The 13356-nt window shown below is 43.8% G+C and overlaps 1 protein-coding gene across 1 annotated transcript in view; it reads left to right on the top strand.

The window, feature by feature from the left end:
* The first annotated feature begins 4918 nt into the window (after positions 1-4918).
* Positions 4919-13356, top strand: part of ntng2b (netrin g2b) — an 80409-nt gene continuing 71971 nt past the window's right edge. The window contains exons 1-2 of the mRNA XM_034095956.2: positions 4919-5285; positions 6483-7214. Of these exons, the coding sequence (XP_033951847.1) occupies positions 6996-7214 (219 nt within the window). The 5' untranslated portion in view covers positions 4919-5285; positions 6483-6995. The remainder of the gene's footprint in view (positions 5286-6482; positions 7215-13356) is intronic.

The raw sequence follows: 13356 nt of genomic DNA, 5'->3' as shown, positions 1-13356 counted from the left end.
GCCCCGTAAAACTCCCGAAAAGTTTTGTGAAGCCGCCATTTTATTATCCTTGCATTAGCATTATTAGCATTAGCCCAGCGCAGAAACGCAGAGAGACTAATTTATGGCAACACAAAATAAAACATGGGAGTGGTGGAGATGAGGAGGTGTCGGCGTTCTGGCGATTTACTCGGAAGGCTTCAGTAGAAGCTGCTGGGACTCCCAGCAGCTTCTACTGAAGCCAGTCCCCAATTCTGGGGACTTCCGGCCGGGGACTTTGGGCGGCAGTATATGCCGTGAAGTGGTTTGCGGCCTGCCAGTAAGCCCAAAGCAGAAGAAGAAGAAGAAGTTACGTCAGCGGCTTCATTTGCCTAATCCACCCCCAGGGACTTTTTCCGGTGTGAACGCGATCTGTACTTAGTTCATGCGAACTAAAGAGTTCGCGTGAACTAAGTTCGCATGAACCTTTGTGGGAAAAGTACTGCAGTGTGAATGCGCCTATTGAGTGCACATACGGGTACTTCTCAGGCATGCCGGGTAATCTGTGACGTTTCACTCTCTCAAAGTTGGGCCATTTTATCATCATGCGCCAATGAGCAACTCTCATAGGAATGAATGAGGCCCCGCCTCCCACGCTGTATCCAGTTCCAAGCCCCCAGGAAGTGCGCCGGAGTCTGATGAGAATATTCGTGCTGGTCAAACGGCGGTACTACACTTCCTTTAGGTTGCTGGCCCCGGAAACACTTTTTCCCATTGACTTACATGGGGAAAGAGTGGTCTGTAACTCGTTGGATAATTTTTTTTAAACTAAATCAAATACCCAGTATGAACGTTTGTATAGCCCTTATTAAAAACATTCGTTCCTCAAGTTGTAAAAATGTGCTAATAATGTTATTCTGAGAGTTATTTCCCTCGGCATTATGAACGCGCATCTAACCCACGGGACCGCGCCCCCCTGCACGTTCATGTTACGTGTTCAGTACTACATGAGTTTCTCTTTACTCATGGATGCACAATAACAACGGACCATATCGCCTTACTGCCAGCCCACGGAGCTGTAATAATGGATATATTGCACATGTTTGCTGTAATTCATCATTTATAAAATATTATATTACATGGGCTGTATGATGTAAATCTTGTACCGTAAATGTTGTATTAAATAAAGTTAATATTACCGACGTAGATTAACGTTCCTGTAGCTTCTTATTGCACTTGCAATTGTTTTAGTTACTTGTGGGATACTTAACATGAATAATCACAGTTACTATCCTTTTACTCCATCACATTTCAAAAAGAAAAGCTATTGTTATTTTAACTCCACCACAGTAATCCATCATCAGCTCACAATTGATCATAACAGGCTTCAACATATACATTTTTATATATTACCTAGTGGTTTCATGTACAACCCACACAAGTATCATGCTAAATGAAGCTCTGTTGCTTGGATATCAATAGATCCTGATGTCAGCGTATAATATAAAAGTACATAACGATTGATGTTAACTTAGCATAATTTACTAGCTTGCCGCTAGCTGCTAACTGTCGCCTCGTTAATATAAATCCAGTACCATGCTGTCATGAATGCGCGGTGCTGTTACGTGTACGCAAATTCACGTGCTTAATGTGAACGAGCCTTTTGGGCGGCGTGGTTAAAGTTGCGCATGCTCTATGAGTGCACATACGGGTACTTCTCAGGCATGCCGGGTAATCTGTGACGTTTTGCTCTGTCAAAAGTTGGGCCATTTTGTCATCATGCGCTAATGAGCAACTCTCATAGGAATTAATGAGGCCCCGCCTCCCACGCTGTATCCAGTTCTTATTATACATCCATGAGATAGAGCCATAAGAAATGAATGCAACTGATTTCATCCGTGCGGTTTGGCTTTATGAAGCAGGCACGCAAACGGTTACGTCATGACGCAAACGATGACACAATGAAGCATTACCAGTCGGACTCTGGGCGGTGTGAAAAGAGCCAGAGCTAAACCGAAGAACTGGTTTTGAACCTGAAAAGCTCTAGCACGGAGATTGAACTGGAGTTGCGTTGGTCTGAATGAGGTATATGTTACCGGGAGCGGGAGCTAGCGCGCTGCCTTCACAAGCTGAGTTAAATAATTAAGCTTAACAGTACAAGGTGTTAGCCAAGCGGCTGCTGCTAACAATCAAGCAAGTCCAAGTCAATTAACATAAATGTTAAGACAAGATAATCAGCCAAACGGCTGCACATAGCAATAACATAATATTGGGAGGGATGAAACCCTCTTTAATGGCCACACATGCAGAGCACACAGCACACACAGTGAAGATTGTTGTCTGCATCTAACCCATCCTAGTGCTAGGAGTCTAGTACTAGGAGCAGTAAATAACTACGATATAGTTAGACTGAGCCACGCTACTGCTAACTAAATAAAACGAGAAACGCAGCTAAACTCAAAATGCTAATGATAGCTCGGGCACAACGCCACAAGCAGAACGCTCAAAATAGCACAATAAGGGCAACTTTATGGGAGAGGAAGCGGGAACACTGTCGTCACCAGAAAGTCTAAGCCAAACGATAAACAAGAAAGCAATCAGGACAACTTAGCTAGGAGAGGGTGCGGGGACACAGCCATCACCAACAAAGTTGACACAAACCTGTCCGTCGAGGCTCTGCACAGCCGGCCACAGCTCCTGGAAGACGAGTCAACGACCCACGGCTCCGACTGAATCACGAAGCTGCACGCGGCCAGCTGCATGCAGAGAAATCCCTCAGATCAAACGTTCAAACATGAACGCTGTAGGCTACAAGAATGTAGCCACGGTACCCTCGCGCAGCGAGAAGATGAAAGGAACAGATCCTCTGACGACACCGGCTGATATAGCCGGTGTCACGTGGGTCACAGGTGACTTTGTTGTTATTAGTACTCGAGCTGCGCATGCGCACGATGGACATATCCAGTGCTAAAGCACCGCCTCTGGCGGTCAGTAGGGACAAAATAGAACTGCATTTACAGCTGAGCAGGGCCTCTTTGCCCTTCCTCTGACCTTGGCGTCAGTTCACTTAACGTGAATACATTTGGTAATAATTAGCAAAGAGACGATGGACCTCTTTACTCTGGAAACTGTAATTAAATAACAGGTTACTTATATAACTAGGTCCAAGACTGATATAACACTTTATATTTATTATATATTTTTCTAACTTTTTCAAAGTTCCCTTAATATTTTACAGTTTGAGAAGTAACCCTTTTCACCAGTCTACTGAACTACATGCGTAAAATCAGCGAAGTTTGCCTTTAAAGGAACATCAAGACACACATAACCATCTTAGCTGCACTGCTGGGTTAGAAATCACTGAATTAACATGGAGATCAACGACAAACAACTGGAACTGATCTGGTCAGTGTCAGCTCTGTGTTTGTGTGTGTGTGTGGGGGGGGGGGGAGATTAATGTGTGTTATTGTACGAGGCGTCCTCTGTTTGAGCGCTAAAGACCATTTTCTGCACTACACCTTAACCTGGTCTTTACCTGGTCTTAACTGTAGGCTATAATAACCCTATATAAATAATTAATATTACATGTGCTGCAGGAGGAAGAAACCAAATCACATTTTAATATCTTTAAGATGTTATGTTGGAGTTTTAGTGGCAGTATTACATGAGACAAATAATACAAAAGATAAGGTCACTGAGGACAAGTCCCGCAAGGAGTGCCAGGGCAGGGACATCTGTGAGTTCACCCTCCAAGAAAACAGTGTGTACACAGTACTTTTTGTGTACATACCTGGAGTAGGCCTACATTAACCGCTGGTGCTTTAAGCAAAAATAATGTACACCGGACCTGGGGAACAGTTTGGAGCGGAGAGGGGAATTTGCACCGCCCGGTTCAGGCAGCAGGACTGGAGCAGTGACCCGCTCTATCGAAATCAGTCGGAAGTCGCAACGGCTCATTTCAGAATAAACGTGGATTTACGTAAAAAACTATTTTTTCAGGGTTCGGGTGTTTTGTTTGATTTTAAACAAACTAAGTCTTGGCTTTCAGAATATGAAACTTTTATTTCCAAAATCACACGATAAGTACATTTTTGAAGCTTGTGAAGGGACGAAGACAGGCACCTCTCACTCGCACTCTGCTCTTCCAGCAGCGCCGCCCCCCTCCCTCCGGCTGACATTAAGTAAGAGTAAAGTAATCATAGATAACACGGCAGGATCCTTTACAGTTTGTTTTCATCTGATTTAAATTAAACAGAGTCTTGGCTTTCAGAATATTAAACTTGTTTCGGCAAATTCAGATGATAAATATAACTTTGAAGCTTGTAACGGCATAATTACAAGCGGGGAACGGAGTCATTTAACGCCACAGCAGGCACAACAACAGCCGGTGTTTCTTGTGAGGGTTTTCCCCCGGAAACAAACACAATACACACAAACGCAAAAATACACAAACACACACACGCACACGCGTATACACACACACACTCGCGAGCTTCCCCTCCAAACGAAAATATCTTCCCTCCGTAGTATTTTGATCATTTGCTCCACTAATAATCAATCAGATCGATGGATTCCAGAGAAGAGGAAACTTTAAAGGCCTTTTTCTCAAAATGAGGACTCTGTGACAGTCATTATATAATGTGACATATTTTGCTTAATATTTGGAGTACAAAAACAATCCTGATATCATTAGAAAGCTAGGAATCTCCTCTTTCCAACCGTGTATACAACTCAAAATGTGTCTTCGGGTCAATGCGACTGATTTCGATGGAGCAGTCAGATAGTGATTGAAAGTGATGGTAAAAGGATTTAGCCTGGGCATTAACAGAGAGTGAGAGAGATAGAGAGATAGAGAGGAAAAGGGAGGGGAGAGAGAGGAGGAGGAGGAGGAGGAGGAGGAGGAGGAGGAGGGTGATATTTTCCATAAAGCCTTTTTTTCTCCTCTCTTTCTGCCCTTGAGCATTCCGGGTAAACCCGAGCTTGTAAAGTGGGAAGAGGAGGAGGAGAGGGGGGAAGAAGGGCGGGCACAAGCCTTTCCTCAAAGTCAATATTCTATACTTTTGGTACTCCTTCACGCTGGATTTCAGTTCTCCTTTTCGCAGACGTTCCTAGATCTAGGACACCGATCTACCGGGCGCAGCCTTCCACGGTGCGATAAAAAGTATCCGGCAAACAAACAGCGAGCCGGGGCAGGAGGAAACCCGGAGCACAGTGAGCACCGCGGCGGGGACCGAACACTGGACCATCGGGGCATCTCTTGTTTGTACCCAAAGAAGGGGGACGTGCACGTACAAAGTGCTGACCTGTTTCGCGGATGCATTTGAGAAGTAAGTGCTTTATCTGTTATGATAATAAAAAAACGTCGATGCATTTTGATCAAGCTCTTTGAAGTGTGCACCGAGGAGCTGTTCTGAGTTATATCCGGGCCACTCCAGGATAACCGGAGTGGTGAGGGGACTTTAATCGCAATGTACACTCTTTCCCTCCCACGGATTACACGCTTTAATGTGGGGTATACAATAGATGCGTAGTGTGAGGGGATGCTGCACTCCTGGAGGATCTGACACACCCCTACAACACTGACAGTGCCGGGAAATAGCTTTGGCGACTTCACTTGACAACTGAACTAAGTGAGGATGCACAGCGTTGTTGGGATAGTGACCGTTAGATTATCTATTATCAACGAGGGCACGCTGCAAAATATGTCAACCATATGTATTGAATAAGATAAAGTGGCCAAATTCGGCAATATTTACTTCTGGTGCAGTTTATTTATCTGACAGTTAATTATTACTTTAACAGCTGTAGATTTAAGTGACACAGAATACTGATTAGGATCTAAAATAAATGTTCCCATGAAAATAGCACCTGATCCAAGAAAAAAAAGTTGTTAATTGTCCCTCCTTTTTGCAAATGTTCACACATTTTAAGTACATTGCCTTGAAAGCATCTCTTTCAGGTTGATATTGCTTTAAAAACAAACAGTTGACAGTCCATCTCCAGCATTGTGGAGGTGTGAACAATTACAACTGTGGCACGCGCATGGCGGCACCCGGCAGCAGCACGTGTTTTTACGCACAAGGTTATCCTCAGGATACGGAGCCTTTTATATGTGCAAATCTTTATTTTTAATATGCCAATGCACCGCAGTCAGGAGGCAGGTTAAACCAAACGTGCCCAATTTAGGCCTACCACACATTCACTTAAAAGTTCTCCTTTTATAATCTGTTTTTCTTTCACTGTCAAACTAAATAGCCTACTACACATTTCTAGATTATACTCAAGGAATTAATTATGCTACTAAATTAGATCGCATCCCACCCATCCGCATATATATTTCAAATACATGTCATTAAACCTTTATTCATGCAAAAGAGAAAAAGCCATGCATGATACATTTCATCTCCAACTGAGCTTTGAAAAATGTATCCTTGCATTTACAGCAGGACTCTGGAAGTGCTGAATTGATGAAGCTACACCCCTCAGACTAACTTCTTATCACATTTGTCCTCATTTTGCCCCAGGATAATCAGAGGAGCACGGCCGTTGGAAAACCTCCAATGGATATACCTGAAGACGCAGCATCATCCACCCGGAGCAGCGCCACTCTTTCCCCGCGGGACTCCGCTCTCTGAGGGCATGGACCCGCGTTAACAACTCCCACCCAACTCCCCTGCAACACTATGGTTAAAGTGTATGTCGAGATTAAGCTCTGTAACATTATCCGCCTCTCCACCCATCAGAAACAAGGAAGCGTCCCTCCCTCGGCAGTTTGGGACCGTCAATATTTGAGAAGAGACACTAAGTTACAGTCACAGATCCAGTGTCCTCCTGACATTTAGGGGAATCTAAAACCCTGGAGGAGAGTTGTGTGCATTTACATCCAGCGTTTCACTCTCAGTACAGCAGCATGGCGGCGGGGATGTCCATTATTTCCTTATGATCTCCGCTCCATGCGCGTCACCCCTTCTCTGAGCTCCGTGGCCCCCTCACCCTGCGCCGGACCCGGCTCCAATCACCACCCCCCCTGACCTGCCATGCTCCTCCAGGCCGTGTTTCTGCTGCTGCTGCACTGCTTAGCCTCTACGCTGGGCCATTACGAACTGTGCAAGTCCCTGGTGAGCACGGATGAGGGCCCGGTGTGGGAGCAGTACGCGTGCCAGCCGAAAACCGCCTCCATGAAAGACCACATGCGGATCAAAGTGGATCCGCCTGGAATAACTTGTGGAAACCCACCCGAGAGGTTCTGCACTCTGGTGAGTTCAACATCTGGACTTTTACTGCATTTAACAACTTTTTGATAACGGTAGTGTCGAGAAATACATATCTGAAAGTGTAAAGAGCTGCTCCACATTTCAGACAGACATTGTGGAGCAATGTTTTATCGTCATATGCATTGTGTGCGTGACATTACAATCTTTGAATTGAATTGAATTTGAATTGAATTGGTTGGTCTTTATTAAAGATCTAAGAGTAAAAAGTCAATAAGTATCAACTTTAATAATGACTAAAATTGATATAAATACATATTTGAAAGTGTGAAAAGGGGCTTAACACTTTCAGACAAACACTGATTGGTCTTCAATTACAATCTGAGAGTAAAAGCAAAAACAACTTTATAAATGACAAAAATGTAAAGAGATGTATATTTGAAGTGCTCTACTTTCAGAAAACAATGGCTGGTGTGCATTGGAAACATAAGGGTTTTAAAGTGAAATAAATATAATTTTACAAGGTCGCAGGCAGTAACGACAGAACAAAGGGTCTAATAAAAGTCAGAGCAGGATTCACACTATGAAAGCTATAGGGAGTTAAAAGGGATGACATAAGTGCAATGACTCGGCAGGAGGTGCTGAGGTGTTGTTTACATTAGCATGGACCTGGGATCCGGTTTGTTTGGGCTTCTAGAGGACCCACCATTTCCTCTGGTAAAATGCATATATAGCGGGACCTTTTTAGTTCCAAGGACAGTGAAGGGTGAGCTGGAGGAAAACTCGTTAAAATGTCTGCTACAGAAATATTTAACACACTTTAGCCTGGGGGGTAGTTCCCATCCCGGATAAAGTAAGTGTAACAAGGGTTATAAAATCATTATAACTCTAAGAAGACTGCAGAGGAAAAGTTTTATATCTGAGGTTTGATTCACAATGTCTGTGTGTGTGTGTGTGTGTGTGTGTGTGTGTGTGTGTGTGTGTGTGTGTGTGTGTGTGTGTGTGTGTGTGTGTGTGTGTGTGTGTGTGTGTGTGTGTGTGTGTGTGTGTGTGTGTGTGTGTGTGTGTGTGTGTGTGTGTGTGTGTGTGTGTGTGTGTGTGTGTGTGTGTGTGTGTGTGTGTGAGAGACAGCAAGTCTTTCCTCATGATAATGGCCGACTGTCCACTCCCTCAGGCGGACAGTGTGTGAGGCGTCAGACCAACAGCCATGACTCAAGATCTCACAAGTGTTTGTGCAGAGTGTTTAAAGCCTCACATTCTACACACCGTGTCATGCTGCTAATGAGCTGTTTGTATTCTGTGTGACTGGGGTTTGTTACCTTAAGTCAGCTTTACACCCCCCTCCTCTCCCTGAGACGGGTGTTTGTCGTTTGGCAGCAGCAGGGAGGGATATTGTGCTCGTGGATACCTAATGGTTAATGATGTGTTTAATGTAGAGCTAGCGGAAACCACTGACGTCTTGAGAGAGCTCTCCGGTGACTTTGTCTTGAGACGGGAGACGGACAAGGAGGGAGTAAAGGTGGGGAGAAGAGAGATGCTCGCTGCCATAACGTATTGACGTCTGCCCCCTAATGGCCCCGGCCTGGAAACTTCTATAACTATGTTTCTGAGTGAGCAATGATGAAATATTGATGGCTTCCTTAATGGGCTTCCTTACAAGGGTTGGCCAGGTCCATACCAAGGATCCCGAGTGGGCTGGTGGGAGGGAGGTGGGACAGGAAAGACGCTGGTCTTAGTCAGCACTTTTAAATTGGACAGGGTCTATACAGTGGAATATTCTAGTTCTTCTCAGGTCATCCGTGGCTCTGGGGATTGCAGCAGGCCCCCTCGTGCGCCAGCAGGGGATTTAGGGAGTAAAGAAGCTGCAAGATGGAAGTTTACTGAAGAAGGGTGTCAAACTCAAATTCCTACATACTGAGAGAGATGTGTTTAATACTGTCAGATCACTATTTCACTATTATTCTGCTATTGAGCAAAACACTGCTTTTCAGGCTATAATCCAGATGTTAGCATATATCTACATACACATCTTATTTTAGGTTAATAATCGCCAGATGTGGAAGAAGTATACTCTTGATGTTTTACTTAAGTAAAAGTTGAAACCTGTGTAGAAATACTCTGTTAGAAGTAGAAGTACTATATCGATGTTTTCACTAAAGTAAAAAAGGATAAGCATGCTCATACATTATATACTTGAAGTACCAACATCTAAAAGTACTTGAAATGTAGAATGGTCATATTTAAAAAGAAGACATATATTTGATATCACTTGATATAATTAGTCGTCTATTCATGTTTTCATCATTTGGATTTTGCAGCTGTTAAATGTGTAGCTCACTTTAATTACTTGTTATAATGCCAGGTCTTTATCCATTACAGTAAATGGTATTTCATTATCTGGGTTTTATGAAAAATATGAAAGTCCAAAGTAACTAATTATGTCAAATAAATGTAAATGGGTTCAAAGTAGAACATTTGCAGTAGAAGTATAAGGTAGGGACACTTCAGCAGGGAATGAACTACATCTCCTCCGCCTTTCTCTGGACCCGCAGACGGAGTATTAGTGGAGAGTTATTGGTACACAGATCATTTATTTTCAGGCAAGCAGCATTTCATCTCCTCTTTTTCTTGCCCCCGGATTTGGCAGCTTTACAGGAAAGCCTGTTTCTTTTCTAATTGGTGTACATTTACATTCACTCATTCAGCCATCCCACAAGTCAAGGGAAAGTCGGGGGACTGGAATAAAAAATAGAAAGAAAGAGAAACTGCATCACCCGATGCGCAGAGCTGCTCATCCTTAATAAGACTTGAGACATACTGCAGAAGATACAAAATATTCCCCCCATCCTTTCTTCCAGTGAGTTTTCAAAAAAGTATTCACTCTTTGCTGGTTTTGATGTTGAGGCGTACTGTAGCGTTCCTGCTTGCAGGTGTACAGTCGTTGTTGGTCCCTCCATCTCCACAGGGATGCTTTTCCCCCCCTCTATCTTCTCTCTTGTTCCGTGGGAATGCAGCTTCCTTCCTCCTCAGCCAAAAGGGCCAGCATGTTGGCTTCTTTCAACATGACGGCTCCCGGCTCTCTGACAAAGATGCTACTGTAACTAGCGTCGAGTTAGGGGCTTCAGTGTAGTGTAGTTTCTCAGTATGGTACTAGTCTCGGCTTGCAGTTGAGGATGATGGAGTAAGGAGGTGTGAGGGGGGTGAGGCGGTGCGTGCAGAGGGGGATAGCTGATGATGAGGAAGATCCAAGCTTAGCTCAGCAGAAAGATGAACATCACACCACAGTTCCCACAAAAGTACAAACAGTGTGTCGATATATAGAAAATGCTGAATTCAAAAAGGTCTCGTCGTGCTGTTTGTTATTTTCGCTTTTTGGTTTTGAAACGAAACCTTCAATCAACCGTCTCCCCCGGGGCCCGAGTACAGAGAGCAGCCGAATGCAAATGTGACGCGGCGTCGCATGTGTATGGGAATGTACAGTACTTTGACGTTATAGAGCGCACCAGCAGGGGTGTGTGTGTGTTTGAAACATTTTGCACGAGTTGGCCAACAGCGACAATTGCATATCTAACACAGACACACACAAAAAACCCACACACACCTTCCTGTTCCACAACACACATGCCTATTTTAGAAGGTAGAAATCAGCCTGCTCTAAAAATAGACATGAAGGGAGAGGAGCCGCGCAGCAGCGGAAGAGGAGCGAGCAGGAAGGGAGGAAGATGGCAGCTGGTAGGTCACTGCTTCCCAGACTGGGCCTATGGCCACTTTTCATCCTCCCTGCCCAGCGTCGGCCTGCCTGCCCTCCCCAGCAGTGGGTCATCAAGGCCGGGCAAAAAGGGGCCACACACTCCCAGCATCCCTTCCTTGATGCACCTCCCTGGGGTTAAAGCTAGCGCAGGTGGCCAGTTTCCGGATAAAACACCCTCAGAAGGGGATTTGGGGCTCAGCAGGGTGGACAGTGCAGGGCATAATTAAAGCAGGGAACTGAGAGAGTGGCTGTACGGAGGGAGGGAGGGAGGTGGGGGAGGGTGCAGTGATGTAATGGCATGGCTTGCTTCCCCATTAGGACACAGTTGAAAGTGATCAGAGAGTGTTTAGATGTGTTGGCAGAACGGGAGGATAGCTATAAGTGAGATGTATCCCTGGCTGAGTTGATACTAAGAGGGATTGGCCGCTCAGGCTTAAGACAGCCTGAGGTGAACTTAACCAACAGCCGGAGAGGAGAGAACAACAGGACAGGAGCTGCAGACACAGTGTTCGTACGTGTCATCGTGCATTGGATATTTCCGTGAAGAGAAATGTGTCCCTGCTCGTTATACATTGTGTGTCCTTTATTTGTACTTTCTGAGGTGTTTGGGAAAGTGTAACAGAATTTAAAAAATACAGACAGAGAGAAGTCCCCTGGAAATCTATGAGACAAATACGCTCACTGCCCTGTTTGACGTTCTTTCTTGAGTCTCCTAAACTCGGCACAGTAGAAGTTGTAAGTAAAATGTTATAATAAAAAAGAAATATGGTCAAATCCAGCTTGACAAATAGCAGAATTTCCCTTCTCAATCCAAAAAACAGCTCCTCAATTAAAGATGAAAAAAGCTGTGCTTACAGGTCCTAGAAGTACAAATGCATATGTGAAGTAGTTGCATTAAAACCTATTGTTCCTGCAAAAGGAGCTGTGGGAAGTCTGATACATTTCCTTTACGCAATATCCACAAGTGTGTGATGATTGGGACTGAAGACTACAAGGCGTACACATTTGGCATATGGAGGAAAAAGTGAGCTTTTTAGACGTATATTGTCTGTTTCGCAACTTCTGAGGCAATTAGCTTAAGGCTACATTAGCAACTCACCTGCATCTCAGCATTGAACTGTTGATTGTTCAGTTGCATTGTGGGTAATGTAGGCGCCAGTAGTGACAAGGATAGTGACGCTTAAAATAGTCAACTAGCTCTGGCTTTGCTACTCGATTTTGATCCTTTTTAAGAAATAATGATTTCACAAATCTAATAGAAGTGCAATGCTAAATCAATGGAGTACTCTTCAAGGAACACAACAATGATATTGTAAGATTTCTGTCGCCAACCCACGTCATTTCTCTCAAAGCTTGCAGTAAATTCATTTTACAGCCAGTCTGCCTCTCTTTATCTGCATCTCCTCCTCTGTGATTGGTTTAGATTAAATAGCAGACATCAATAAAGGATAATAGCTTTTACCTGAATTCACCTCATCTACTTGATATTTTATGATTTCACTGCACTCTATCTTCTGTAAGCGTAACCTGCATCATAAAATAATATATTAATATAACTCGTCCTGGTATTACTGTGGGGATCAGCCTGCTCTCTGTCCTTCTTACACACACTCACACAGTATACTATGAATGGCCTGCAGGTCGTAATTCATACTGGTCCTCTCACTCACATACATTCTCCTTTCACATACATACATTTTCACTCTCACACACGTATATATTTACACTCACACATTCATACATTCTGCTCTCATATTATCACATTTCAATGCACATATTCATACATTGTCACTCACACATTTATAAGTTTTTCACTCACACATTTTTACATTTTGTTCATATATTCATATATTTTAATGCTCATATTTATAAATAATATATGCATGTCTAAAAGACAATATATGTATGCAAGAGAAGAATGCGTGTATGTCTGAGAGAAAGTATAGCGGAAACGGAAGGAGTATCGTTGAAACGGAAGGCAGGTCATTATCGCGCTGTGATTGGCTCAGAAGGTCGAGCGGGGCGGGCTCATGTTCAGAACTTCGGATTCAAATCAACACGATGGAGGGAGATTAATCTGTGTATCTCTACGGACCATTTGTTTTTCTTTATTAAAAAAGTAAACGGAAGAGTGTCTGCGAGGCGTTTTTGCTTGTTACCTTACTAAATGGTCTAATGGCCATTGGAGCGAGGGGGGGCGAAACTCGCGGAAGTTATTTCAAACACATTTCAATACAGCGGTTCTGCACTGCGGTCACTCAGCCGTCTCTCCACTTTGTCTTTTCTAATCACCAGCTTTTTCTCCCTGCTATATTTGATGATGGTTACAAATATTTGTTACCACAAATTCTTAATACAACTGACACTGTTGGACTCTGTACTACTTTGACTGCTACCAAAAATAAAATGAATTACTTTTACGATGTACTTTGTGAG

This window comes from Pseudochaenichthys georgianus, chromosome 12 (assembly GCF_902827115.2).
Source record: "Pseudochaenichthys georgianus chromosome 12, fPseGeo1.2, whole genome shotgun sequence".
Classification (NCBI taxonomy): Eukaryota; Metazoa; Chordata; class Actinopteri; order Perciformes; family Channichthyidae; genus Pseudochaenichthys; species Pseudochaenichthys georgianus.
The sequence above is the reverse complement of the archived record's forward strand: the minus strand, read 5'-3'. Positions and strand labels throughout refer to the sequence as shown.